This window comes from Onychostoma macrolepis, chromosome 07 (genome assembly GCF_012432095.1).
Source record: "Onychostoma macrolepis isolate SWU-2019 chromosome 07, ASM1243209v1, whole genome shotgun sequence".
Taxonomy (NCBI): Eukaryota; Metazoa; Chordata; class Actinopteri; order Cypriniformes; family Cyprinidae; genus Onychostoma; species Onychostoma macrolepis.
The window spans coordinates 10,886,694-10,914,591 of record NC_081161.1 but is presented as its reverse complement, the minus strand read 5'-3'; the positions used below and the strand labels follow the sequence as shown (position 1 = coordinate 10,914,591).

The following is a 27,898-nucleotide window of genomic DNA, read 5'->3' as shown; positions in this document are numbered from 1 at the left end:
TATTGGTTACCTCTATGTGAACCCCATTTTTTAAACTTTGGTCATAGGTTGATGTTGAATATAATGCAGATTTTATGGATTTATGGGGTTTTGTCTCAATGGATTAGCAAGCCAAAATACACTAAAGTGTAAAACCTTGTGTGAAAATGTTCACAGAAAAATTAAAGACTGTTTTTGTTACAGACATGCTCAAATCAAACATTGACATCAAGTTTGATATTAATGATGTTTTGTCCTGATACACACAATACCTGTGCAATTGGTGACATATCAACATATTTGATTTAAAAGCTACACGTGAAGAGTCTTGTGAATAATGACCTTAACATTAGTTTGATTCTTCACACAACATTGCATGGTTTCAGAAGGCTTGGAATACAGAACATGAGTTATATGGACTACTTTAATAATGCTTTGTTTTTGTTTTTTTTCCACTGACCATGTCCTTCATCTACTGCACCTGTAATGCCAATTTCTACTGCCAAAAGACATTTCTTGACATTAGCAGGTTGTCACAATAAAAAGCATGTAGAATAGAAACAAATATTTAAGGAGGTTGAGGTTTACTTTGTTTTTCCACTCTTATGATGTACAGGTATTCCTCTGTGCAAGCTGTTAATTCAGTGGAAATTGCTGATGGAAAGAACAGAGGAGCTCATTTCAGTGTGTGAAAACACTCTTGATTTCCCTGAGGCAGTGTCCAAGATTTTGTCACGCTTCTTTCCACACACAAACAAAGGCTACAACCCCATGAGTGTTGTTTAATGCTGCTTTTGTTGTTGTTGTTGTGATGTGAAGTTTGTTCAAGTGTAATCAAAGACAGGTAAACACATTACAAAAAACTATTGTAATAAAAGTATGTTTATTTGTTATTCACACTATGATTGACTGAAATTAGACAGTGATTAGGAACATCAGCAGTCTTATCTGGAAACATGGAATGATAATTATAGATACTGCATCTCATTGCTTCTTACTGTGATGTACCATAACACATTTGGCTGATAACCGTGTGCACTTGGTCAGTCAATGGAAGAGTCAGTCTGTCAGTCTAATCTTTGTCAAAGGATAACGAGTACTTGCTGTAAAAAGTTCACAGTTTTTTTCAGCTGCTTACAAACTATTTTTTTACTTGTCACAATTTCTGAAACCTGACACTCAAACACCATAACTACACACCAAATCTGCGAAACCATACACTAATTCTCGGCCTTTGACTCTTGTTTTCTGTTTGAAATACAGTTTTTCTCGATTGCTAACACAATTTCATAAAACACGTTTTGCAAAACACAACACACAATTCTCTATGTAACACACAAAAATCTAAAAGGAATTACAGTAATATTTATATTTATAAATATTTTCTTTTGCGATTTCTTTGTGATATTTTGAACGTAGTGCTTCATTTTGCAAGAGATGTGAGGCATTTTGCATTTTGTGTGTGCAATTCTAGGGTTTGTGTTTAAAGTTTTGAAAAAAAAAGAGCCAAAGTTTTGAAAATGTGTGTAAGCATTTGAAAAAAAAAACCTGTAATATCAAAATTGTGTTAGCCTTTACCACATATATATACACTGACATTATACTGACATCCACATTGCTTTTAGTAATTTCTGAGGGGACAGAACTATGGAAAATTAACATTTGAGCAGGCTAGTAAAAGTATATATATATATATAAATAATTGTGTTCCCTATGAGCTTTTGAAAAATAACCAAATTATTGAAAGTGACAGTCATAATATGCCAGATGGAGAAGAAAATATTAATCAATGTTATCAGTACAAGATGTCAAATATCATATATACAGGCCAGGGTATGCGGTACAAGTAGAATTGCTTTGCTAAGGCCGGACCTGGTTGACAAATCAGGGGACATTGCCAGATAGGATGTGTGCAAAGAGAGATAAGAGGAGATTCACTGTGACAGCTGTGTCAGTTTCTTGCTTTATTACTTCAGTTGATACGAGAAGCCGATAAACCCGTCAACTTTCCATCATGTGGAATGTCATGCTTTAAGTGATTGTCTTAAAAATTGTGAAGTGGCAATGTACAAGAATGCATTATTTCAAGTGTTCAATATTACACTACAATTAATTTAAATGAATTTTAAAAGTCAAAGCAGTAAAATGTAAGACAAAATACATGCCGAGCAGTTGATCAAGTGGTTAATGAGTTTGGCGAGTGGATGACTGGTTAAAGAGAGAGCCTCAGATTGTTCTTTTCAAGGGCCGTAATAGATTCATACCTTCAGAACGCAAGAGCACACAGATGTTACAATAAATAATGTTGAACCTTTGGCCTATTTTTAAATGTAATCAGGTTCCACTGTATTGGTACCACCGCATATTAAGAAAGAAAGTAGATAGACAGACAGACAGACAGACAGACAGATAGATAGATAGATAGATAGATAGATAGATAGATAGATAGATAGATAGATAGATAGATAGATAGATAGATAGATAGATAGATAGATAGATAGATAGATAGATAGATAGATAGATAGATAGATAGATAGATAGATAGATCTCAGAGAAATTCAGACAAAGATACATTAATACCACACACAATTCATATGAAAGATAAATATTTGGAAGTTCAGAATTCAATCATTTTCTGACTTACATCAACAAATCTGCTCTCAGCAAAGTGTTTGCTCATCCCTTCAGAGTTATTTTTAGTAAGAGGGCTTTGGAATAACTCTTGCCTAGAAATGGAAATTTAAGATCAACACAATGAGAACTTGGCTCTGCAGCTCTATCCCCTGTGGAATTTGTGACTTATACAAGTAGTCCAATAAAAAAATAAAATAAAATAATTAAATACAATTCTTAAACATCTACCATACCACAAGGGGATCTCCAAATACTAACAGAGGAAACTGGATTTCCTCTGAAGGGATCTGATATATGCATGATCTATTTCCTGACAGTTTTGTCTATGTTAACTTCACAATTTTTTTTAAGGACTCAAAGCAAATAAAGGGCCTGTTGCATGAGAAGACACACATGCCATTTGGATAGTCTCTGTATGTCTCAAATCAAACATGTACTGTAACCACTTAGTAGAATTCACATTCAAAAGAATTCTTATAAAGCTCTAACTTGAGTTAACCAGAGTGAGTGAAGATTTCTTTAACACCATTGCCTTAGCATATCAACTAGCTAATCAAACATGTATGGCATATTTTTAAGAATATTTCACCCAACATTTTTCACATCCGCAGGTACTGTACTGATCTGTTGTATGTCAAGAGAAACCTTAACCCTTACAGTTAGGAACGATGCGAGTAAATATAGATATAATAAATAGTAACTGAATGTTCACTTCCAAATTCGTCGGCTAAAATTATTGTCGGATAAAATTATTGACCCAGATCTTCAAAAGTGATGTCAGGGCAGTTTTGTTTTGTTTTATGAGCTGCGTATCTGTGTCTGAAAGTTTGAAAATTTTTACAAAGAAAGACAGTCCAAAAATAGCTTTTGGGTTTGACAAACGCAAACACTGACAATACAATTGAACCAACTAACGCATGAAAATCCAACCACACAATTATGACACAACATACGGTGAGTGCAAATCAAAAGAACATAAATCTGTTTTGTTGACAAAAAGGACTGACAGTTTCCATATCCTTCATATGATTCTAAGAAAGTCATTTATATATTTGTTTCATTATGTTGTTACATAACCTACAGCTTTTATAGAAGGCCTAGTGAACTAAAGGGAGTAACAGCACACACCCACTCAAACACACCACATCCTGATGTCAAGAGGTATATCAGTCACCTCAGTTCTAGGACCTCCTCCATGCTGATATATTACTCACATTAACTTGATCCATTACATATACATTACTTACTTCTGTCACAGTTAGATTAGTACGCAATCTCACATTTTCAACTCACCCCATGTTGAATCCTCAGATGAAATATCTCAAATGAAAACAGTATTCTTTTTTCTTCTTCCTTTTCCTCGCTCTCCCTCTTTCTCCTCTTCAAACTTTCCCTCTTTAACAGAGGCTTCTAGCAGACTGGCTTTTATTTATGTCCTTTTTTGGGATTGGAGTAGATGGAGAGAGCTTGCAGAACATTACATTACTCCCTTGCTGTTATACCCGAGAAACTTTGCCTGCCCCCTCTCTCTCTCTCTCTCTCTCTCTCTCTCTCTCTCTCTCTCTGTCTCTGTTTCACTCTCTGTTTTATGAATCCCACTCCAACTGAAATATCCGAGATATAACCAGTCACACAAGATCACATTCAAGAGTGTTTGCATGTATGTTTCCAGCCTGTGTTTGAGAAATCATTGCGGTTTGTGTATGGCTCTCTGTTTGTCTTATGCCATTACACTCAGGTGAAATATGGCAGGGAAAGGGTTCAAGTTCACTTGTCCGAGACACAAAAACATACTCGGTCATTAAGTGCTCTCAAGGGCTTGAAGCAACTGGGATCCAGCAAGGAACTACTTGTACCACTGAGTTTAACAAACCCAGGTAACTAGACTCTGGGGTACAGCCCTGGTAAACATGTAGGGAGAAAAGGCCACAGTCTCTGGAGAGTAGCAGATCTATAGCAGGCCTTCTCATTATGAAAAGGTGCCTTCTGATTTGGACACTGACACTCATTTTCATTCATTTTCTCTGGAACAGTTAAATACGTAGGATAAATTACACACAGATAACATGCACTCTTAAAAAAAAAGGTGCTTTACAATGCCATAGATGAACCTTTGGTAACACTTTACAATAAGGTTCATTAGTTAAACATTAGTTAATGTATTAACTAACATGAACTAAACATGAGCAATACATTTGTTACTGTATTTACTAATCTTCGCTAACGTTAGTTAATAAAAATACAGATGTTCATTGTTAGTTCATGTTAGTTCACAGTGCATTACCTAATGTTAACAAGATTTTAATAATGTATAATTAAATGTTGAAATTAACATTAACAAAGATTAATAAACGCTGTATAAGTGCAGTTCATTATTAGTTCATGTTAACTAATGTAGTTAACTAATGAACCTTATTGTAAAGTGTTACCGAACCTTTTTTGTTAAATGGTTTCATAAAGAACCTTAACATCTGAAGAACCTTTCTGTTTCACAAAAGGTCTATTTTATAATCTGAAGAAAGAAAGTTCTTCAGATTATAAAAAGATAAGAAAGAGATGGTTCTTTAAAGAACCTTTGACTGAATGGTTTGTGGAACCAAAAAATGGTTCTTCTATGCATCACTGTGAAGAACCTTTTAAGCACCTTTATTTTTAAGAGTGTACACATTTTTCATACAGTGTGGCATACCGTGTTACTATTTTTTTATTTTAATTTTTTTTTTTTACAATCACAAGGACCCATTTCTTATACTTAAGTCACTTTTTCAAAACTCTTCACATAGTGAGCAAAATGTAGGCTAAACTGTAGATAATTTCCCGTTCCCTTGGCACAAAATATATTCAATGCATTCACAATACTTCAAATTACATGAATTATTTTCTCATTTAGACACAACCACAGCCAAAACACTATGGCCAATTTGCACGTTACATACCGTTTTCAAAAATTTTACATAAAACATAATACTAAACTGAATAAGCCAACAATTTACTAGATTTCTACAGTAATATGATATTGAAATATATACTAAATCTATTAATTAAATACTACCAAAACAATTAGACATAGATGAAGTCGTACACACAATGTAAAAAGTGATAAGTTGACTTAACTTAAAAAAATTGAGGAAACCCGTTGCCTTAAAATTATTAAGTAAAAATAAAAGTGAATATCTGGTAATGTGAGGCATTTACAGATTACAGATCTTGCATGTCCGATCTACTCGGGGCCTGACCAATCATATCAAACATGTTTTATATTTAGGATTCAAATCAGGATGATCACGGCTATGATTACACAAGTTTTTTCACAGTAGCCAATGCATGACCACAAAACAAGCTGCTGTACAGGTCTATTGGATAGTGGAGATGGAGGAAATTGCTTGTGGAAGTTTTGCAATAACACAACTGTCTGTATAATGTGTTGAAAACGTAGATCAACAGTAAGGACAAAGAGAAGCGCTGGGTTGAAATCAACTCAGTTTTGAACGTAGCGGCTGAATACAGAAAGCTGCTAGCATGCTAGCTAACATATGTATAATATGCATAATATTAGTTGCTGAAATGTCATTGATGATCTGCTGTGTGAGATCACGTGAGGCACTCCCTCTGGTATGATAAAGTTAATAATATCTAGTAGTGTGTGATGCGCCACAATTTTCAAATCTTGTAGTGTGTGCAGGTTTAAGATTTGAGGGAAGAAAATCTGCTAAATTCTCCTTATGTGTCTGCTGCAACCAGATTTCATAATTGGTTAGGATTTTAAAACTCCTGTAGTCTAAGCCTGGCTTTAAAGGTCAACTTTCAACTCCATCATCAGAATATTTGGATGAAAACCATTAAGTCTGGTGCAGTTCAATATACTTTTACAGTTCAATATACTTTTAAAATATTAACGTATATAACATCCAGAATTGACAGGAGACAACCTGTTGGTGGTCGCTCACTTTTATTGACTGACCAGTAGGAGATGGCTGTGGTGGAAATGGTCAAGGCAAGAAATGACATATGGCTATCTGAAATGAAGCAAGTTACTGAGGAGAGCAATGACACCTTTGCCAATGTAGCGTGAATCAGCATTCCAAATATTGCCTGCCCTTTTTGAAGAAGGACCAGGTTTCTGTGAAACAAATTTTCCTGGTGCCTTTTGAGTGAGACCATGCTCAGGTGAAACAAGTGCATGCAGAATATGTTTAGATACAGCGCTGTTAAGACATGTGGTGCTCTGTATGTTCAGTTTACGTATGTGATAGGCATGCTATTTCCAGTACAGTATTAACAATGTCAACTATTCTTGGTAAAACAGCTAACCGAATTATTGTTTATTAGGATGATGGAGATGGATGCTGCTGTGCATCATAACAAGTATATATTTATTGACGAGGCAAGTTTCCATTTGGCAAAAAACAGACGCTGTGGACATAACCTTATTGGCCAATGGACAACCATCCAAGTGACTGGACAATGTAGGGGAAACATCTCAATGTGTGTGGCTATATGTGAAAATGGTGTGGTAGGCAATAGACCAGATTTAGGATCATACAATACTAAACATCTGATAGCTTTTCTACAGTTTTTATTATTCACTTTGGTTATATTTTAATAAGTAATGTGTACATTTCAAAATCCAAACTGATCACAATTGTAACACTGCTAGTCACTCTTTCAAAACCTGATCTAATGCTTTCATTAGTTGTACATATTTCATACATATCATTGTAATATGTAATGAGAACATTTTGTTTAATCACCTGAACAAAACAGTGGGGTTTATTTCAGATTAGTACTTTTAAGAATCATTTAGCAAATAATGCAAGAAACATGCTTGAAATCAGCCTTGCTGCTGAATTAAAGATGTTACGGTAATATAGGGTATAGTTGCCACATTAGAAAATCCACTTACATTGCCTGGCTTATGTCCAGTAACTGAAATAAAATCCATAAAGATTGTAATAGTATCTAACCAGTGTGACGAAGGTGTGAAGATACGAGACACGCATCCATGAAGTTTTGTGCTAAACAGTTTGCTGCCATACAGTACATGTTCTCACTGTACCATTTGACTGAATCTATACTGTATCTGGGAATCTGGCTGTCTCTACTATGGTAAGGCCTCCGTTTACAGTATCACGTGTCATATTGCAATATAAAATGTTTTTTGAATCAACAGTTATCAGCCATATGTGAACACTGAGGTTATCGTCAGGGCTAAATTGCTTATACTGAACATTACACTTTGTAATCTGTTTCAGAAACTGCAAATAGAATCTTTTTCTATATAATCTATATAAATCTCTAATATACCAAATTATTAATTTATTAACCATTAAGATCAGTTAAATTAAATTATAGAAATGTATTAATTTGATTGTGAAGAGATGCAAATGAAAAGTTTGACAGTAATACTATTTTGAAAGGCAGTTATATACAGTAGATGAAACATTTATTATCTGCAGTGAAAAGAATACTTAATGATTTTCCATATTGTACAAACATTTTTGACAATATGCTGACGTTTGAAAAAATATATACTTTTTTTGATGATCTGCTGTGAGATTAATAAGTCACAAAAGCTCTGTCTTGGAAACCACAAGGTTTGTAACCAAAAATCCAAATATATGTTTTCCTCTGGGCTATGGTGGTGCGTTTTTAAGTCTTTAAAAATATGACTTATACAGACTTAATAATAACCTACCATGTGAAATATCAACTGGAGTAAAAGTGTCTATTATTTCAATAGATGTGTTTTTACAGACACTACTGGGCATTGTTTCCGAAGTCATGTCTGCCCTCTTCTGTTGATTTTGTAGAATTACACACACTGTCTGTCTCTCTGTCTCTGTGTAAAAGATTTGAAGAATATTTGGTTACATGTTTTGGAAACTGCAATCCCAGATTTATAGAATTTCCATCTATAGAAGGAATTATTATAAGGAAACCACTTTAAATCAAAGGAAAATATAGATGCAATACTTGTTGTGATTTTGTAAAAGTCAAGTAAAAATATGGGGGGGTTTGTATATGATGCAGTTTGTATATAAGCGGGGTGATAAGGCTAGGCCAAATGGAAGAACCCGATACTGGTGAGTTTTACCCCCAAAAGCAAACCTCAGGAACTTCCTGCGTTGTGGCAAAATTTCTAAATGAAAGTATGTGTCCTTGAGATCATTTGTTGATAACCAATCCCCTGATTGGATATGAGAAAAACAATCATAGACAATGTCAGCATTGCCGTGCGTCGTCACGAAAGCTTATCATTTGCACGTGTTTTTAAGCCTTGCCAATTTAAACATTCAAAAGAGTTTAAAACATTCAAACACAAGACGCGGAAAAGGCGCACAGGGCGCACGAAGAGAGACGCGTCTACCAGTAAACTACCAGTGGACTACCAGTAAAATTGATTAAAAAAATTTGGCTCAAAATTATTCAGACACTTTGGCCTGTCCATGTTTTGCTTAAGTGTTTTTTCTTTAATTGCTAATGCAACCTTTTTACACCACAGACTGAACAAAATGAAGCATTGCTTGGTAATTGGTCAACAAAGTATTGATAGTTGTGTAAATATAGTCATACTAACTGTTGTCTGAATTTTTGGTTGATTGTAATCCATTACATACCTTCCTATCAAAGTTATGACATTATCAAGATTCATTTGTTCTGACAGTTTAACTCTGAGTTCTTGACATTTTATTACCATTTTCTAAACTATAGCAAATAAACTGTGACGTGAGAAATGTTGAAGGTGTCTGAATAAATTTTGGTTTGACTGCATTTCATTTTTACAGTAAAGACTATGCAGTGCTATTTTACATTTGATTATTTGGTTTCTGTACCTGGACACCTACAAACTTGAAAGAACTTAAACATTGTGTAAATAGCACAAATAAATAAATAGACCGAATATACAAATTAAACAATTTCAAACATGGCCCACTGGTACAACCTGTACCGGGGCCCCACAAACCCCAGCTACGGCCCTGCTCACAGTCGCTGCCCTCGAACGCAAGAGCAACATGCTCTTATCCCAAACACTCAAGCGAGTCATCTTCTGAGATGAGCCGTAAACAAGGAGGCACACATCTCTTTGCGGATTAATTTAACAAGCTTTTAACTTTCACCTTCACTTTACAATGATACTGCTTTCAGCATGACACACACACACAATGCGGGTTTCTGAAAACAAAGAAACCTGAAGATGTGTACAATGATCAATAAAGCACTCGGTGAAGAGCGTGAAGTGATGATCATTGAAAGCCAATCACAGACTTATCTGTTGAGCGCGTGAACACAATGACCAATCAGCGCTGTTTAAGAATCACAGCGCTCAATTCTTAGCGGGAAATGGACATTTTAAAATTTCAGTACCGAATGGTATCGCGGTTGATACTTTTGATAACGCTAGAGCCAACTGCATATTACTGTCGACCAGGGATGCATAGCAAACCCTGAGGTGCAAGACAGTGTGGCGTTAACAAGACGCATAAAAGAGCTTGAAGCTGAGGTGGCTAAAGCTAAAGCACAGAAGACAGCCTCAGTGAATAAACAGGCATATGATCAACTCCAGGCCAGTGGGGATAAGAAGAAAAGAGGCAAAGAAGGGAAACCATCACACCCTGTACCTCAAAATCAACCGAAGTCACCACCTATTGGAGGGTTCTGCTACCGCTGTGGTGAGGACGCTCATTATTTGCAACATTGCACTGACCCTGTGAATGCAGCCCTGGTGCAGCAAAAGTTAGTGCAGAGGCATGAGCAGAGGAGTTCTCCCACCAAAGTGACAATGCCCACTGTGCATTTAAACTTGGAGTAGCTTCTGTTGTGGAATGAACAGAAGTTGGAATTGTGAAAAGTTCCATAGAAAAGAGTAACCAGGATCCTAATGATCTAATTGGGGAACCTTGGGAAAATAAAGCTTGGTTGGATGGAGTTGAGTGTCATTGTTTAATTGACACGGGATCCCAGGTGACTTGTGTAGCCGAATCTTTCTACAAGCAGTACTTACGCCATAGGAGCATTACCTCTATGGGGGATCTCATTCGGGTTGAGGGAGCTGCGGGACAAATAGTTCCCTACATTGGGTACATCGAAATAGATGTACAGTTTCCTAAGTCTGCTTGGGGAACTGACGCAGTTGTTGCTGTGCTAGCGTTAGTCTGCCCTGATCAGGCCTACAATACTTGGTTGCCCTTGCTAGTGGGTACAAATGTACTCCGCCATCTTGTTCAAGACTCTAGGCTGCTGCAGGGAAATGAGTACCTGCAGCATATGCCTATCAGTGCCAATCAGTGCCGGCTGATTGATACAAGCTACAAAGAGAGGATGTAGCCATCAGAAGGGTAATTAGTCTTGTGGAGTCTGGGGAAACTTTAACTCATGCAGATAGACTCAATGAGTAGAAAAGAAGCAAGTCTAATGCTGAGGGAAAGACCCAGATTAAGTTTACCCAAATGGTGTGCTGTACTGTACGGTATCCGATCAGTATGGACAAAAATATGGGCAGTTGGTCGTTCCCCCTAGTTTCAGAGATAGAGCTCTTGAAGGAGTTCATGATGAAACTGGGCATATGGGTTATGAAAGAACTTTGGAGCTTGCACGAGCTAGATTTTATTGGCCTAAAATGGCAGAATATGTGGAGCGAAAGTGCAGAACTTGCGAACGATGCATCAAGAGGAAGTCCCTTGCCCAAAGGGCCACAGAGCTAGTGAACATCAAAGCTTATGCTCCATTGGAGCTAGTCTGCATTGATTATCTTTCATTAGAGCTAGACTCAAGTGACACCCTGTAACATATTAGTCATCACTGACTATTTCACAAAGTACTCGTTTCCTACAAAGGATCAAACGTCCAAGACTATGGCTTCTGTGTTGTGGGAGAACCTGATTTGCCATTTTGGTTTCCTGAAAAGAATACATAGTGATCAGGGGGCCAATTTTGAGTCTGAGCTTGTGAAGGAGTTGTGTACAATAGCTGAGGTAAAATCCCGCACTACACCTTATCACCCAAGGGGAAACCCAGTGGAAAGGTTTAACCAAACCCTTCTTGATCTACTGGGAACCCTGAGTGATAAGAAGAAGGAACATTGGAGAAAATATGCCCATCCCCTAGTGCACGCATATAATTGTAGTAGGAATGACGCGACTGGTGAGTCTCCTTTTCTTCTAATGTTCGGACACCAACCTCGTCTTCCAATTGACCTTTGCTTTGGGATTAACCTGAAAGGGTATAATTCTAAAACTTGCACTCATTATGTCAATGAGCTGAAGCGAAGACTGAGGTACGCCTATCAACTGGCCATTCAAAATGCTGAAAAGAGGCAATTGATGAATACGCCCCAAATGGGAAAAGAAAGTTACAGCTGCTGCGGTTGACGCTGGCGATCGTGTCCTAGTAAAGAACGTCAACATTTCGAAGATAACACAAGATTGCAGATCGCTGGCAATCCACTGTCTATGTGGTGACAAAGCAGCCAAATACAGAGATTCCTGTTTACGTCGTTTAGCCTGAGAATGGTAATGGCCCTGAGCGTATTCTGCACAGAGATCTTTTGCTCCCATGCGGGTTTCTTTCAGCTAGTCCTTCTGAGGATGATGAAGTGGCAACAGTTGCAGAGACATGTCCACGCAGAGTGCGTAAAAGTGACTTGAAAGAAGGACGTTGTGGTGAAATTGTGGAAGCTGAGAGTCCACATATATCTCTGAATCCTCATGCCCCAGAGTTTCAGTTGGGGACAGAATCACAAAACGTCCCTGATTCCTCCTTGACTCGCAGTGTGTCAAATGAGCAAGAGGTTGAAATGAATCCAGGTGACTCGTTAAGTGATGACTGTTGAGAGCAAGATTGAAGAGGGTTGTGAGACTGAAATTCAGCAAGATGTTTCATCTTTAGTGGAGGAAGGTGCTGATGAGTCAGTACAACATGATGAGTTGAGTGCTGAAGAGAGACATGATTCTCTTGTTGGGCTGAGAAGGTCCCTAAGAGAAAAGAGACCCCAAAGTAAATTAAAGGATTATGTTGGTTGTAAAGTACAATGTGTGCGGCAAAGTGTAAATGTAGAATCTCAACCCAACTATTTCAGTCAAGTACTTGAAATGATGCAACAACAGATGAAAGTGCAACAAACTCAAGGTGAATTGGTGTTTAGCCTTATGGGTCATGTATCAAATTAAGTATCTAATTTCACAGTGAACTGTTGTTTAGCCTTAAGGGTCAGACAATTAATTTAAGTATCTGATGAGGACATCAGAGTTTTGAGCAGGGGAGGATGTAACCCACTCAAATAATTGAGTTGATGGATTGATGGAATATTTCTGTCAATATTTCTGATAATTGATCTTTTTTTTTTTCATGTATGTATTTGATTTTTCTTGCTTAATTCATAATATGTTCAGGCATGTAAAATATACATTTATAAATGCATTTATGTATTTAATTCTGTTGTGAAATAGAATTGACTATTAGACAAGTGCGTCGATGGTTGCTGATGTCACTTGCGCGCCAGTTTGTGGTGAGAGGGAAGAGAGCCGCATTTTGGCTGTCGCTTAATCTTATTCATCCTTGCCATTCCTTCTTTAAATATATGCCTGAACTGTTTCATTGCATTAGGTAAGTCACAATCATTCTTACTTTCCGCATATTTGTTACATACATTACTTTGTGAATGTCAGATGATGACTTATTGATGACAGCGTTCACCTTGTAAGGTAGAACTTCTTTCTCAAGGATATCTGTGAGGATATCAACCACAGGACATCAAGGATATTGGCTACAGTTGCCATCAACCCTGTCATAAATGACCAATCGTGTGCGCCATTTGGTTAGTGGCTCAAAGATGCTCCTCTGAGCTTCCTGGCTGCCTCAATGGGCCAAGACAGCCCCTTGAGCATGACGAATGCCCAAACACTTAACACACTTTCACTTGTGATGAACAAAGGACATGGAGACAAGCTTTATGAAAAACCATAGTTTGGGTCACTGGAAATTCTAACTAAACACAGGGCACATGAATTGCTTCCTAAATAACAAACATCTGATGAGCAATGTCATGTCTGTTTGATGCAGTGCTTTGAAGGGTGGCACTAGAGCCATCAGCCAATAAATTGGCGTGATTCTATATTGTGAAAGTAAAGAGAATGTGGGCAAAGAAAGTCAAGTTTGTTGGTTAATCAGTTGAAAGTAGGACCTCTGAGTTCTATTTGTTTGGTTTATGATGGTCAAAGTAAGTAGGGGGTGAAGTAGTGGAATAGTTAGGTATTTTGGAAGGATTTTTCACTTAGTGGGGAAGAGTCTGAACAAAGAAATGTACCTTTCTTCATTTTCATGGATTTTGGGATATTTATCTATATTTGACATGCTGAAATCGCGTATGGTCTTGTACTGTATCGCGTACCTTGTCAGTGTCGTGCGCTTGCTTGGCCATTTGTTGTGATAAAATGGAAAGTGTGTCCAGCTGAATTCAATTAGTATTTTGTTAGACGGGTATAAAAAAGCTTAGATTACCGCGGCAGCCGTCGCGTGAAGACCGAAGAGTGTAAAGACCATCAACTCTACCGGGCGACTCCACCGGGCAGGGACAAAGGATATAAGTATCGCTTTTTATTTATCTTCTTTCCTGCTACTTGTTTCACTTCTGTTTCAGTTTTTATAACCATTTCTTACTATGTGTAAGTAAGTTGTTGTTTTTTTTAGCCTGTGTGTTTGGCTCAGTGTTATTTTTTTTAGGATTACTGATAAACTAATGTAGTTTGATTTGTATTTTTCTATTTTAATTTTAAAGTTTGAGTAATGTTTGTCATTTTATTAGTTTTTTTTAATTTTTATTATGTCTGTATAGGTTTTTTTAAGTTTTAGTTTTATTTAATGCGAGTTATTATAGTACTTCAACAAACTACATGGAAATGAAAGAATATACAGTGTCCTCCACTAATATTGACACCCTTGACAAATATGAGCAAAGGTGGCTGTGAAAAATAAATCTTCATTGTTTATCCTTTAGATCTTTCACTCAAAAAAATCACAAAATTCTAACCTATCATTGAAGTAAAACAATTGAAAGTGGGGAGAAAATCTCATGATGAAATAAATGTTTTTCTCCAATGAATGTTGGCCACAATTATTGGCACCCCTAGAAATTCTTATGAGTAAAATATCCCTGAAGTATATTCCCATTCATATTTACATTTTTTAGCACACCAAGGTGGCTAGGAGCATTAAATTGTCCAGCCATGACTTCCTGTTCCACAGGATTATAAATATGAGGAACACAAAGGCCAAATTCCCTTAATCATCCATCACAAGAAGTAAAACCTAAGAATATAGTTCTGATGAGCAGAACTAGATTGTTGAGCATCACAATATAGAAAGTGGCTGTACGAAAAGAGTTAAAGCGTTGAAAATCCCCATTTCCACCATCAGGGTAATAATTAAGAGTTTCCAATCAACGAAAGATGTTAAAAATCTGCCTGGAAGAGGACGTGTGTCTATATCCTTATGCACGGTGAGGAGGAGAATTTGAGTGGCCAAAGACTCTCCAAGGATCACAGCTGGAGAATTGTAGAGATTACTTGAGTCTTGGGGTCAGAAGCCTAAAAAATAAAAATAAATATATATATATATATATATATATATATATATCAAACATCCCCTACATCACCACATGTTGTTCGGGAGGGTTTCAAGGAAAATTCTCCTCACTCATCCAAAAACTCCCGCAAATTCAGTTGTCAGACACGACTGGAACTTCAAATGGCACTGGCTTCTATGGTCAGATGAAACTGAAAAAAGAGCTTTTTGGCAGCAAACCCACCAGATGAGTTTAGTACAAACAGGTATAAAAAAGTACCCCATGTCCACGGTTAAATATACTGCTGGATCTTTAATGTTGTAATGATGCATGGCATCATGGATTCTAGCAAATACCAACAGATAAAAAATCAAAACCTGACTGCCTCTGTTAGAAATCTTATAATGGGCTGTGGTTGGATCTTCTATCAGGACAATAATCTAAAACAAACATCAAAATCAACACAAAAATGTGTCACTGAGCATAAAATGAAGCTTCTTCCATGGCCGTCCCAGTCCTCTGACCTGAACCCTATAGAAAATGAGTGATGTGAACTAAAGAGGAGAAGCACCAACATGGAGCTGTGAATCTGAAGGATCTGGAGAGATTCTGCATGAAGGAATGGTCTCTGATCTCTTATCAGGTGTTCTCCAAACTCATCAAGCATTATAGGAGTAAACTCAGAGCTGTTATCTTGGGAAAAGGACGTTGCAATAATTGGGTGCCAATAATTGTGGCCAACATGAACTAGAGAAAGCATTTATTTCACAATGAGATTTTCCCCCCACTTTCAATTGCTTTACTTCAATGATAGGTTAAAATTTTGTTAATTGTTTTGGAATGAAAGATAAAAAGGATAAACAATGCAGATTTATGTTCACAGCCGCCTTTGCTCATATTTATCAAGGGTGCCAATATTAGTGGAGGGCACTGTATATATTGAATTTATAAGTGTATATGTATGCGTGGTTGAACATACACATATGTAGTTGTTTTTTGGTGTTTAGCTTAGTGTTATGTTAGAATCATTATTATACTCTTATACCTTTTGTTCTTTAATATTTTGAATTGTTTTTAACTTTATTTTTTGTTTTTATTTAAATGTTAAGTTTTGACATTTTGTTGTATGCATTTGTCATTTTTATTTAATTTCTATATTTAATTTTTTTTAAATATGTATATAGTATTTATAAAGTTTTAGCTTTTAGTTTTGGATCTGTTTTAGTTGTTGTAATACTACAATTGATTGCTTCTGTTGTCCTCATTTGTAAGTCACTTTGGATAAAAGCGTCTGCTAAATGACTAAATATAAAATAAATGACTAAATAAGCTTGAGAATGTAGGTTTTTGTATTAAGTTTTTAAATTCCTTGTTTTTATTGTTATGATTATTATTTATTTATTATTATTTTATGATTATTTTACGTCCTTTTATGTAAAGCACTTTGAATTACCATTGTGTATGAAATGTTCTATATAAATAAACTTGCCTTCCCTTGCCTTGCCTTGTCAGGTTTCAGACAATAATACCTGGAGGGTGTTTACATAGTTTCAACTGCTGACGCAGTATTGATGGCATACATCATTAATTAACAGTTATTTGTGAGTTACAATGCTTTCACTTAAGCATTCCGGCTTCGCTACTGTTCGGACGCTCTTGCTTACTGCTCTGCGCTTTGCTCCCTGTTTATGTACTTTTCTTCAGCAGATCAGCACAGTGCTCAAACAACACAGTTTTGGCACAAACACCAAACTAAAGACTTTTTGGGACTGGAATACTCTTTGCCTCCCACTAACAGCAGCTTACATTCCAGAGACGGGAAAACACAGTTTCCGACATTCGAACAGACGTGAAAGAAAATGCCTCTTGTGGAATCTACTTGCTGCATGAACTGCCACAGACTTCTACAAAGGATTGTGTTTTTTGAAACAAAGTTACTTGCTGGACTTCCAAAACAGGCGGAACACACAGCAGATCGTCATCACGGACCCCCTTAGCATACAGCCGGTGAGTCCTGTGAATCTAGTCAATCTCAACAGTTTATACCAAGTGTAGAGGAACAAGCCAAAACTGATCGACAGACTAATTGATGGCACAAACAGGGAGCGAGACCCAAAGGCACTTGAGACATCAGATTGTCACGAGTATCTCTTATTGCTGCGGTAGCATCTTCTACCCCAGATACAGCTATGACAAGGCTTGCAAACACTGGTATTCTACCACCCCCTATACATCTTGAGAACAGATTTGAAGCATTAAAGAATGTGGGTGAGAAATCCCCAAATGTGAATGAACATAGATCGTATCAGCCAGCAGCTAACATCACTACTAAGGGGCGCTCAAGGTCAAGCAGACAGCGGCATTCAGCTCAGACTCTGATAGTGGGTGACTCTATTATCAGAAACATCAGTAGCAGGACTACAACTACATGCTGCTTTCCTCAAGCAACCGTCTCTGATGTGAACAAGGAACTTCGGAACATTCTGATGAAGCATAAGACTGCAAATCGAATCATCATCCAGGGGAAGAATGATATTCGGAAAGAGCAGTCAGAACTCCTTAAGAAGGATTTCAGTGAACTCTTTGAAATACTTCAAAGACTTGAAGTTCAGTCGTTCATCAGTGGACCACTCCCAGCAAGGGGAACTAACATGTTTTCATGGCTGCTTGGGCTGAATACATGGCTACAAAGAACCTGCAGTATAAAAGGAGTCAACTTCATCAACAAGTTTAAACTGGATGGCCTCCACCCAAACAAACTTGTTGCAAGAGTGCTAAAGGACAATATCTATTTCTCCCTCCGTCATCCTTCAGTAGTGTGTGCTAGTCCACTCAGCCTGAATGGCACACACACACCTGGACAGAATATGAGTAACCACAGGACTTCATATCAGCTTCCGAGTCATCATGTGGTTGACACATCCCACAAGGACATTAATAATGCCACACAGCCAAAACAAACTCTGCTCATGGAAACCATCCGGGCTGAGCCCTGCCCACAGAGCTCATCACAAACAGATTGTTAAGTCAAGTCAAGTCACTATTATTTGTATAGCGCTTTTAACAATGCAATTTGTGTCAAAGTAGCTTTACATCAGCTTGATATAAAGCTGGGTGGCTTTATATCAGCTTTACAGTGTTTAGACGGGGAAATAGTGTGTCGAAATAGTGTCATTCTCCTCTGGCCAGACAAAATCAGTAGTTTAAATCTAGGCTAAAGCAGAGTCAGATTGTGCAGAGGACTCATCTGGTTCCTGTGGTCTTGTCCCGATGGCCATCTAGGAGACAGGGTCTTCACTGGGGATCAGTCTCTGGCGCTCATCTAGTTGTCCTGGTCTCCGCTGATGTTCAGGGCTGTAGAGGTCATCTCTAGGTGCTGATCCACCATTTGATCTGGATATGGACTGGATCCGGGTGGCTGCAGTGACCTCGGAATAAGAAAGAAACAGACTAATAGTAGCGTAGATGCCATTCTTCTAACGATGTAACAAGTACATTGGGTGTTTTGGGAAGTGTTCCCGGTTCCGGTTGACCTAATTAATGCAGCCTAACAATCCTTTGAATAATCCTTCTACAATTTGAATTATAGAAATGCAATAGTGTATTATGTGTAAACCAGGTTAAAGCGATGGGTCTTTAATCTAGATTTAAACTGAAGTGTGTCTGCTTCCCGAACAGTGTTAGGTAGATTCTTCCAGAGTTTGGGCGCTAAATAGTAAAACGATCTCCTGCCCGCAGTTGATTTTGATATTCTAGGTATTATCAAATGGCCAGAGTTTTGAGATCGCAGCAGACGTGAAGGACTATAGTGTGATAAGAGCTCACTCAAATACTGAGGTGTCATGCCATTCAGGGCCTTATAGGTAATTAGCAAGATATTAAAATGTATACAATGTTTAATAGGGCGCCAGTGCAGTGTTGACAGAACTGGGCTAATGTGGTCATACTTCCTGGTTCTAATAAGAACTCTAGCTGCTGCATTTTGAACCAGCTAGAGTTTGTTTATTAAACGTGCAGAGCAACCACCCAATAAAGCATTACAATAATCTAGCCTCGAAGTCATGAACGCATGAATGAATGTTTCTGCATTTGACATTGAGAGCATAGGTCATAATTTAGATATATTTTTAAGATGGAAAAATGCAGTTATACAAATGCTAAAAACATGTTTTTCGAAGGAAAGATTACTATCAAAAAGTACGCCTAGTTTCCTAACTGATGACGAAGAATTTACAGAGCAGTCATCAAGTATTAGACAGTCATCTAGCTTATTACATGCAAAAGTTTTTGGTCCAATAATTAACACCTCTGTTTTTTCAGAATTTAGCAGTAAGAAATTGCTACTCATCCAGTTTTTGATATCAACTATACATTCCATTAGTTTTGCAAATTGGTAAGTTTCATCAGGTCGCAAAAAAATATAGAGCTGAGTATCATCAGCATAACAGTGAAAGCTAACACCATGTTTCCTAATGATATCTCCCAAGGGTAACATGTAAAGCGTGAAAAGTAAGGGGCCAAGTACTGAGCCTTGACGTACTCCATACTGCACTTGTGATTGGTATGATACCTCTTCATTTACTGCCACGAATTGATGGCGGTCAGATAAGTACGATTTGAACCATGTCAGTGCACTTCCTCTAATGCCAACATAATTTTCTAGTCTATTTAAAAGAATGTTGTGGTCGATAGTGTCAAACGCGGCGCTAAGATCCAGTAGCACTAATAGAGAGATACAACCACGATCAGATGATAAAAGCAGGTCGTTTGTAACTCTAATGAGAGCAGTCTCAGTATTATGATATGGTCTAAAACCTGACTGGAAATCCTCACATATATCATTTTTCTCTAAGAAGGAACATAGTTGTAATATCTTTGACAGAAAAGGGAGATTCGAGATCAGCCTGTAATTAATTAATTCTTTGGGGTCAAGTTGTGTTTTTTTTTTTTTTTTTTAATGGGAGGCTTAATAACAGCCAGTTTTAAGGTTTTTGGGACATAGCCTAATGACAATGATGAGTTAGTAATATTCAGAAGAGGATCTATTACTTCTGGAAGCACCTCTTTTAGGAGCTTAGATGGAACAGGGTCTAACTTACAGGTTGTTGGTTTAGATGATTTAACAAGTTGTGATGATTTACAATTCTTCATTTCCAATTGAAGAGAATGAGTGGAATTGTTCCTCAGGGGATCTATAGTGCACTATCTGTTGTGATATTGTGGCTGACAGCTGCAGGGTTACAATTTTATCTCTAACAGTTTCGATCTTGGAAGTAAAGTAGTTAAATAAAGTCATTACTACTGTGCTGTTGGGTATGTCTGCACCTGCTGATGTTATATTGTTTGTTAATTTAGCCACTGTATTGAATAAATACTTGGGGTTGTGTTTGTTTTCTTCTAAAAGGGACATAAAAAGTAAGCAGATCTAGCAGTTTTTAAGGCTTTCCTGTAGGAGAGAGTATTTTCCCGCCAAGCAATACGAAATACCTCTAATTTTGTTTTCCTCCAGCTGCGCTCCATTTTCCGGGTGGCTCTCTTTGAGGTCTGAGTGTGCTCATTATACCATGGTGTTGGACTCTTTTCCTTAATCTTCCTTAAGCGTAAAGGAGCAACCGTATCTAAAGTGCTAGAAAAGAAAGAGTCCGTAGTTTCTGTTACATCATCAAGTTGTTCTGAGCTATTGGATATGCTGTGAGGAACTGAGATAAATCAGGAAGATTATTTATAAAGCAGTCTTTTGTGGTAGAAGTGATGGTTCTACCATATTTGTAACAGGGAGTTGGCTTTACAGCTTTAGCTATTTGGAATATACATGAAACTAGATAATGATCTAAGGTATCATTGCTCTGCTGCAAAATTTCAATGACACTGACATCACTTCAATGTGACACCTGATTTGTATTTATTATCTTGTTTGCTCCTTTGTTCCTTTTCCTTTATAAGTCCTCAGTTTTCCGTTAGTCCTTGTCTCAGCTTAATGTTGTTTAATGGTCTAAGTGTGTTGAAGCTTATTTAAAAATTCTGTTTCAGTACTCCTTCGTCGAGCCCTTTTTATCTACAACCACAAACCGTAACATATACAGTAGCCAGTACAAACATCACAGGGGATTTATACTTAACACTTGTTTCTTTGGATAACGTTATATGAAGCACCATTACTTCGAACAAATTATACTTGAAACCCGACCTCTGAGAAATACTGAAAATATTGCTATAAATTGTAGCAACACCTCCCCCTTTACCTTTCGGACGCGGTTTATGTTTGTAACAGTAATCTTGGGGGGTAGACTCGTTTAAAGTAATGTCATCATCTGGTTTTAGCCAGGTTTCTGTCAAAGAAAGCACATCTAGTTTATGGTCAGTGATCATATCATTTACAAAAAGTACTTTTGTAGAAAGGGATCTAATATTCAATAAGCCAAGCTGTATTATATCTGTATTATATCTGTTTTTTATTTGTTAAATTGTTACTCTTACTTTGGTTTGGATGTTTTCTGTATTTTCTAGTTCGGGGAACAGACAAAGTTTCTATAGTGTGATATCTAGGTGAAGGAGTCTCAGTGGGTGCATCACTGAGTGGGGAGAACCTGTTTGATGTTTTGATTGGAACGGAAGAGCGGTGTTTTGACCCGTGACTAGGCCGCCTCACAGTCACCCAGTTGTCCTGCTGCACTGGCTCTACCGGAACCGAACAATGTACAGGACTCCCTGAGCTAGTCGCATCCAAAGCAGTAACCACAGCCCTCGCATTCTTACTGTCCTCAACTAAAGTTTGGATGCATGTCTCTAATTCTGAAATCTTCTCTGTCAGCCTAACTATTTCCCTGCATTTATCACACGTGAATCCATCGCTGCTGACAGAGAGAGATAAACTGTACATGTGGTAAACAGTGCAAACAACAATAGCAGGAGAAGAAGCCATTACTCACCGTGATTGATGAATGAATTCACTTACCACTGTTGTTTGATGAACTCGTGAAAAACAGAGCGAGAGAGAAATGAAACAGAGCAAGAAAAAATAAAACAATAATAGGCACGAATAGAAATGCGAATGGAACCGCAAGTGACAAGCTATGTCACGAATGTTAATGCGCTACACGCGCGCTGCACTCGCGGTTTTAAAAAGCGAACGATCAAATTAGTTAGATTAGTTTGATAGATAATACCAGAAATATGGTGGTAATTAAGTTATATATTATCACTTTAAACAACAGAGAGTGAAAGTAAGATAGAGATTCAACAGAAAAGTGAAGCTACACGGAGCTACAATCGCAAACCTCTCAGTGGCACGACAGACAGGAACAGACACAAGCAATCAATTGTCGACAATCCAATCCAGTGGATCTTGGATTGTGACGTACTACATCAGCTCCAAGACTCAGCACCCAAGGACGACTTTCTGGAAAACAGCCAGGGAAGCCAGGACAACATATCACAGCCACCGGAAACACCATAGCCAGAGCCCCGCTCACCAGACACACTATCCCTCTCTCCAGCATCTCCACTTCTAAGCTTCTCACAGAAAATGGAGGAACTGGTGTATGCTGGGACCAAACTTTTCCGCTGCAAGCCCCCAGATATCAACTAAAAAACGGCGGGTCCCACAACCTCCAAAGACTGCAGGCACAGTTCTCCCTCCTCCTCCTGTGAGAGCTCTTCGACTGCTGCCACAACGCCAGGGCCCAAACCCTCCTCCATCGGCTGTAGGTGAACCAAAAGCAACTGATAGCTACTCTCAGTGATGTGTGTCGGGTCCCCGCTATGTTAGCAGCAACTTACTCAAATGTTTACAGAACAAGAGGGAACCCAGTGTGCCTGTAGCTTTCTCTATCTCTGTTTTATCACGTGATAGAAAGTCTAAGGCCTTCTCAAGCTGTACGGCTGACCCATCTAATCTGCGGCCTATTATGCATCAGTCTAAGATTTCTGTAGAGACAAAATGTAATTCCATTAAGTTAGCATTTTTAAACATTCGCTCACTAAAAAATAAATAATTTCTGATCAATGACTTAATAACCACAAACAACCTGGATTTTATGTTTCTAAATGAAACATGATGAAATGTAGCAAATTAACTTAAAAGGGAATTGTATATAAATAATTACAATTAATTATGATTAATTACAATTATTTATATCGGCTGACAGTAATAACTGTAGCAGAATTAAATTGCCATCAACTGATCTGTTCGTCCAGCGAACATTCAGTGTAAGTTCATATCAACTCTAAGAAAGGATATTTTCGTGGCCACAGAAAATACTTTCTTAAGTATTAATGCATTAGAGCATGTAGTAAGGGTCGAAAATCGTAAAGGGACATTAACTTGCAAGGCAGAACCAGAAACTCATGTAATTTGTGCGCACAACTTTTATTAACTAAACGCTAACACACATAACTAATCTAAACAAACAAACAAACAAACAAACATACATACACTCACACGTATATACAAAAGGGGAGCTAAAGTGGATGAATGAAGCCATTAGAGAAAACAGAATGCAGTTATGGAAAGAGTCAGTTAAGCACCTGAGTAAAACCATCAGCGCCGTTTATAACGGGGTCTATAACTTATACTAAACCTCTGTTTAGTTTAGTTAGATGTACCATACTTGCACTTCCTTGGCTGTTGGCGTGTGTCTGGAATGGAGTCTCGGATGAAAAGTCTTGATGGTTTCAAGATTTTGGACTCCCGATCACGTTCTTCCGGGTTGAAGAGTGATGAATTCCAAATTTGTTATTCTGGTTCTGAGGTCCGAGGAGCTTCGGTTGAATGGAAAATCAAGGCCGCAAGGCCTGGTGCAAAACTTAAGTGTCCCGAAGAGTTCTAGCTCACATCCTTTTAGGATCTAACAGAACCGCAAAACTGAGATATGTAGGAGCCCACCGGGCACGCCGGTACTGGCTCAGGCTCTTCACACGGGCAGCAATCGGGAGATTTAGCAGTAGAGTTTTTGCAGAAGAGAGCTGCAGGCGGAACTGTGCGTGAGCCCTTTGAGGTATGCGAAGAGTCACGCCTCTCAGGATGGGCTTGACCAATGAGAAAAGCTGAATTTCCAAGCGGGAGTTTGGAAATACTGGGGGGGTTTATGACCCTTTGTCTGAGAGCATGGTAATTTGCAAAGGGGTTGGATTGGAAGCTGTTATACAAACTATTAAAGATTCTTAGGACATTAATATGTTGCATAGGTATCAACGTGTAATATTCACTCTCAATTAGATCATCCGAAGACGAATTGATAGAGACCAGACATGTTACAGTTAGAGTGATATTAATTAGTGATCTCTCATAAGCATGCATAAAACAGTATACAATACACAAAAACATATACAAGAACAGTAATAATATACACAATGACCTAATGATATGTGTGCTCATTCAAAGAAAGGTTTTTCTATGAATTAATTAGAGAAGAGTCCATTTTATGGCATAATGTCTTTTTCCTAAAGGGGATATGAAGTGAGTGTTGCTCAGCCATTTGCATTCCTTTGAGCAATAAAACTAGTGTTATCTGATGGGTTGCCATGGGGCCGGGGGCCTGAAGTCCTTGACAGTCCTACTGGCAATATGTGTGTTGGGTGAGGGGTCTGTGACTATTTGTTAATCTAATAACTAATTGATTTGTTAAATCAAATGCAAAATTGTGTGTCTGATTGGTCCAAATGCTACAGAAATTAACAGTTGGATGTGCCAGAATGTTCTTCAGTTAAACAAGGAGAAAACTGAAGTCATTGCATTTGGAAACAAAGATGAAGTTCTCAAGGTGAATGCATATCTTGACTCTAGGGGTCAAACAACTAAAAATCAAGGCCAAAATCTTGGGGTGATTCTGGAGACAGACCTTAGTTTTAGTAGTCATGTCAAAGCAGTAACTAAATCAGCATACTATCATCTCAAAACATTCCAAGAATTAGATGTTTTGTGTCCAGTCAAGACTTGGAGAAACTTGTTCATCACCAGCAGGGTGGATTATTGTAATGGTCTCCTCACCGGCCCTCCAAAGAAGACCATTAGACAGCGGCAGCTCATCCAGAACACTGCTGCCAGGATTCTGACTAGAACCAGAAAATCTGAGCATATCACACCAGTCCTAGGTCCTTACACTGGTTTCCGGTTACATTTAGGATTGATTTTAAAGTACTTTTACTTGTTTATAAATCACTCAATGGCCTAGGACCTAAATACATTGCAGATATGTTCACTGAATATAAACCTAACAGACCACTCAGATCATTAGGATCAAATCAGTTAGAAATACCAAGGGTTCACACAAAACAAGGCGAGTCTGCTTTTAGCTATTATGTCGCCCGCAGTTGGAACCAGCTTCCAGAAGAGATCAGATGTGCAACATTAGCCACATTTAAATCCAGACTCAAAACTCATGTGTTTAGCTGTGCATTTATTGAATGAGCACTGTGCTACATCCGAACTAATTGCACTGTATTTTATGTATAATCATTTTCTATTCTTAACTGTTTTAAATTCATTTTAAATACATTTTTATATAATTTCCTTGTTGTGATTATTATTTTTTTTTAATTCCTTGTTTTTATTGTTGTGATTATTATTTTTTAATGACTATTTCACTTCCTTTTATGAAAAGCACTTTGAATTACCACTGTGAATTAAATGTGTTATATAAATAAACTTGCATTGCCTTGCCTAAGTGACACCCTTCAATTTAATACTGACAAAAGCAAATTTAATTGATTAAGTGCATGTATAAAATTGAAATGTTTTAGCCCACAGTTAAACCCATTTTATTAGAAGAATTGGTATATGTGACTTGGTTGATTGCATTGTTTTTAGAGATCATTTAACCAAATATTACATGAAATATGTTCATTCGACTGGATGTGGATGGTGCCCCCATGGTATCTGATGCCAGTGATCAACAAAAATTACAGCATACATGGCCTTTGGTTACTATGCAAGCTTGTTTCCGTCACAGAATAAAAAAAGGAAAAACAGTATTTGTATTTTTTTTTTTTTTTTTGATCACTGACAGCAATTTCATTTTGCCAGTAGAGCCTTTACTGCTGCAATTCTGTCACTTTTCTTTTACATTCCATAAAGTACTGATGACTCCTTCACTATGCTGTACACATACTATCTAAAATGAATCCACTCATTCACACACACAAACATGAACTAGCTGGCTGAATTACTATTGTTATTATTACAGTTTTCTTGATTGCTTAAACACATTTCTTGAAATTATGCCTCTTTTTTGCATAACTTCTAACTCAATTCCCCAAAATTCCTATATTCAATTCAAAGTGAAGCTCTCCATTCAAAACTACTCAATCTTGCTGAAAACCCAGCAAAAGTGTTTTATTCCTTAATTGAATGTACTGTAGAGTACAGTGCAAAACAGCAAACAACAACAAAAATAATTATTCTGCCCCAGCATCCCGTCTTTGGTCTGGGACAGGACAAAGAAACTCTTCAACATCACAGGCTTTATTGGCCCTGGCCAGGCAGCGGGGGTAAAATCCTCCGACATGCCTGATACAACCTTGCCACGCATCAACTAAATCGCATCCTCTTTCTCTTCCATGTTGTCGTTCTCCTCCTGCTTCTTCTCCTCCTCTTCCTCTCCGTACTCCTCCTCCATCTCCTACTCTTACTCTTCAAATGTACACATTACTGTATGTGGGATATTGGTTGAAAAAGACAAGATATGATTCACAGTTACACTTTTACTAGTGGTCTGACAAAAAAATAAATAAACACATTATAACATCATTGTGAAATAGAAAAGAAAAATAAATATGGGCACAAAGGTGAAAATAAAAATTTGAAAGTCCACTGTCAGAATTTGTAACTCTTATGTTGTTCTCCTATATATGCTTTCCAATTGAAAGTTCATGAGATGCACCTTTGAGCTATTTCAGAGAACTGGTTTGTCATTGGTTGATCTATATCCTCTTCATTAAAGAAAGTCAAGATTCACTTGAACAATTCATGGCAAATTTATGAAAAGTCTAATAGAAATGTGTAGAAAATATGCTTGAGAGTTTATGACAACTAGATCAACCATTTTGCATTTATTGACGTACAGTATACGATTAACTAATGACTAGATGTTTTGAGGGTTAAGACTATAGCACAGAGAACTATATTGCATGAATGTACCAAAGTAATTGCAACTTGATCAAAAGAATGATAAACATTTTATGATGTGCACAAGTGTCTAGATGATGTGGAGGTTGAACAAGTAGTTTTGATAATTTAATTTCTGATCTGAGAAAGCAAAGTGAAACCAAAGCGACTGAGAAAAACTGTAAGCTGACTTTGGCCCTTTTATCTCCATCGAAGGTTCTGATTGGTGTGTGATATATTTTGACTCCTAGTGTTTCCACTTGGGTAATTGTGTGCTAATTGAGCTCAAATTGTGCAGACTTGAGTGAACAATATTGAATGCTAGTGCTTTCTAAATGACCACATGGTATAAGCACTGAGAAATGTAGGGATTTGTGTGTAGAGTTTTAAAGTAACAGTTCACCAAATCTGATGTTGGTGTGTTGCTGTGTTAAGAGTTTATAAAAATTACTTTAAGTGTTGGTAAACGCTTGTTAGCAATTGAAAAAAAAAAAACTGTAATAAGCGCGTAGTCAAACAGGCGTGGTCAAAAACAGCAAACAACGATGGCAGCTGACCACTAGATGTCACTGGTTGTCTGTCTTTGAGGCTTTGAATCTTTTTTGGTACAATCAGGAAAAAGC

General features: G+C 37.5%; 1 protein-coding gene across 1 annotated transcript in view; it reads right to left on the bottom strand.

Moving 5' to 3' along the window:
• pde5ab (phosphodiesterase 5A, cGMP-specific, b) overlaps positions 1–3,962 on the bottom strand; it is a 43,133-nt gene extending 39,171 nt beyond the window's left edge. Inside the window, exon 1 of the mRNA XM_058782995.1 lies at positions 3,907–3,962. Coding sequence (XP_058638978.1) covers positions 3,907–3,911 — 5 coding nt within the window. The 5' untranslated portion in view covers positions 3,912–3,962. The remainder of the gene's footprint in view (positions 1–3,906) is intronic.
• Between the last annotated feature and the right edge of the window lie 23,936 nt (positions 3,963–27,898).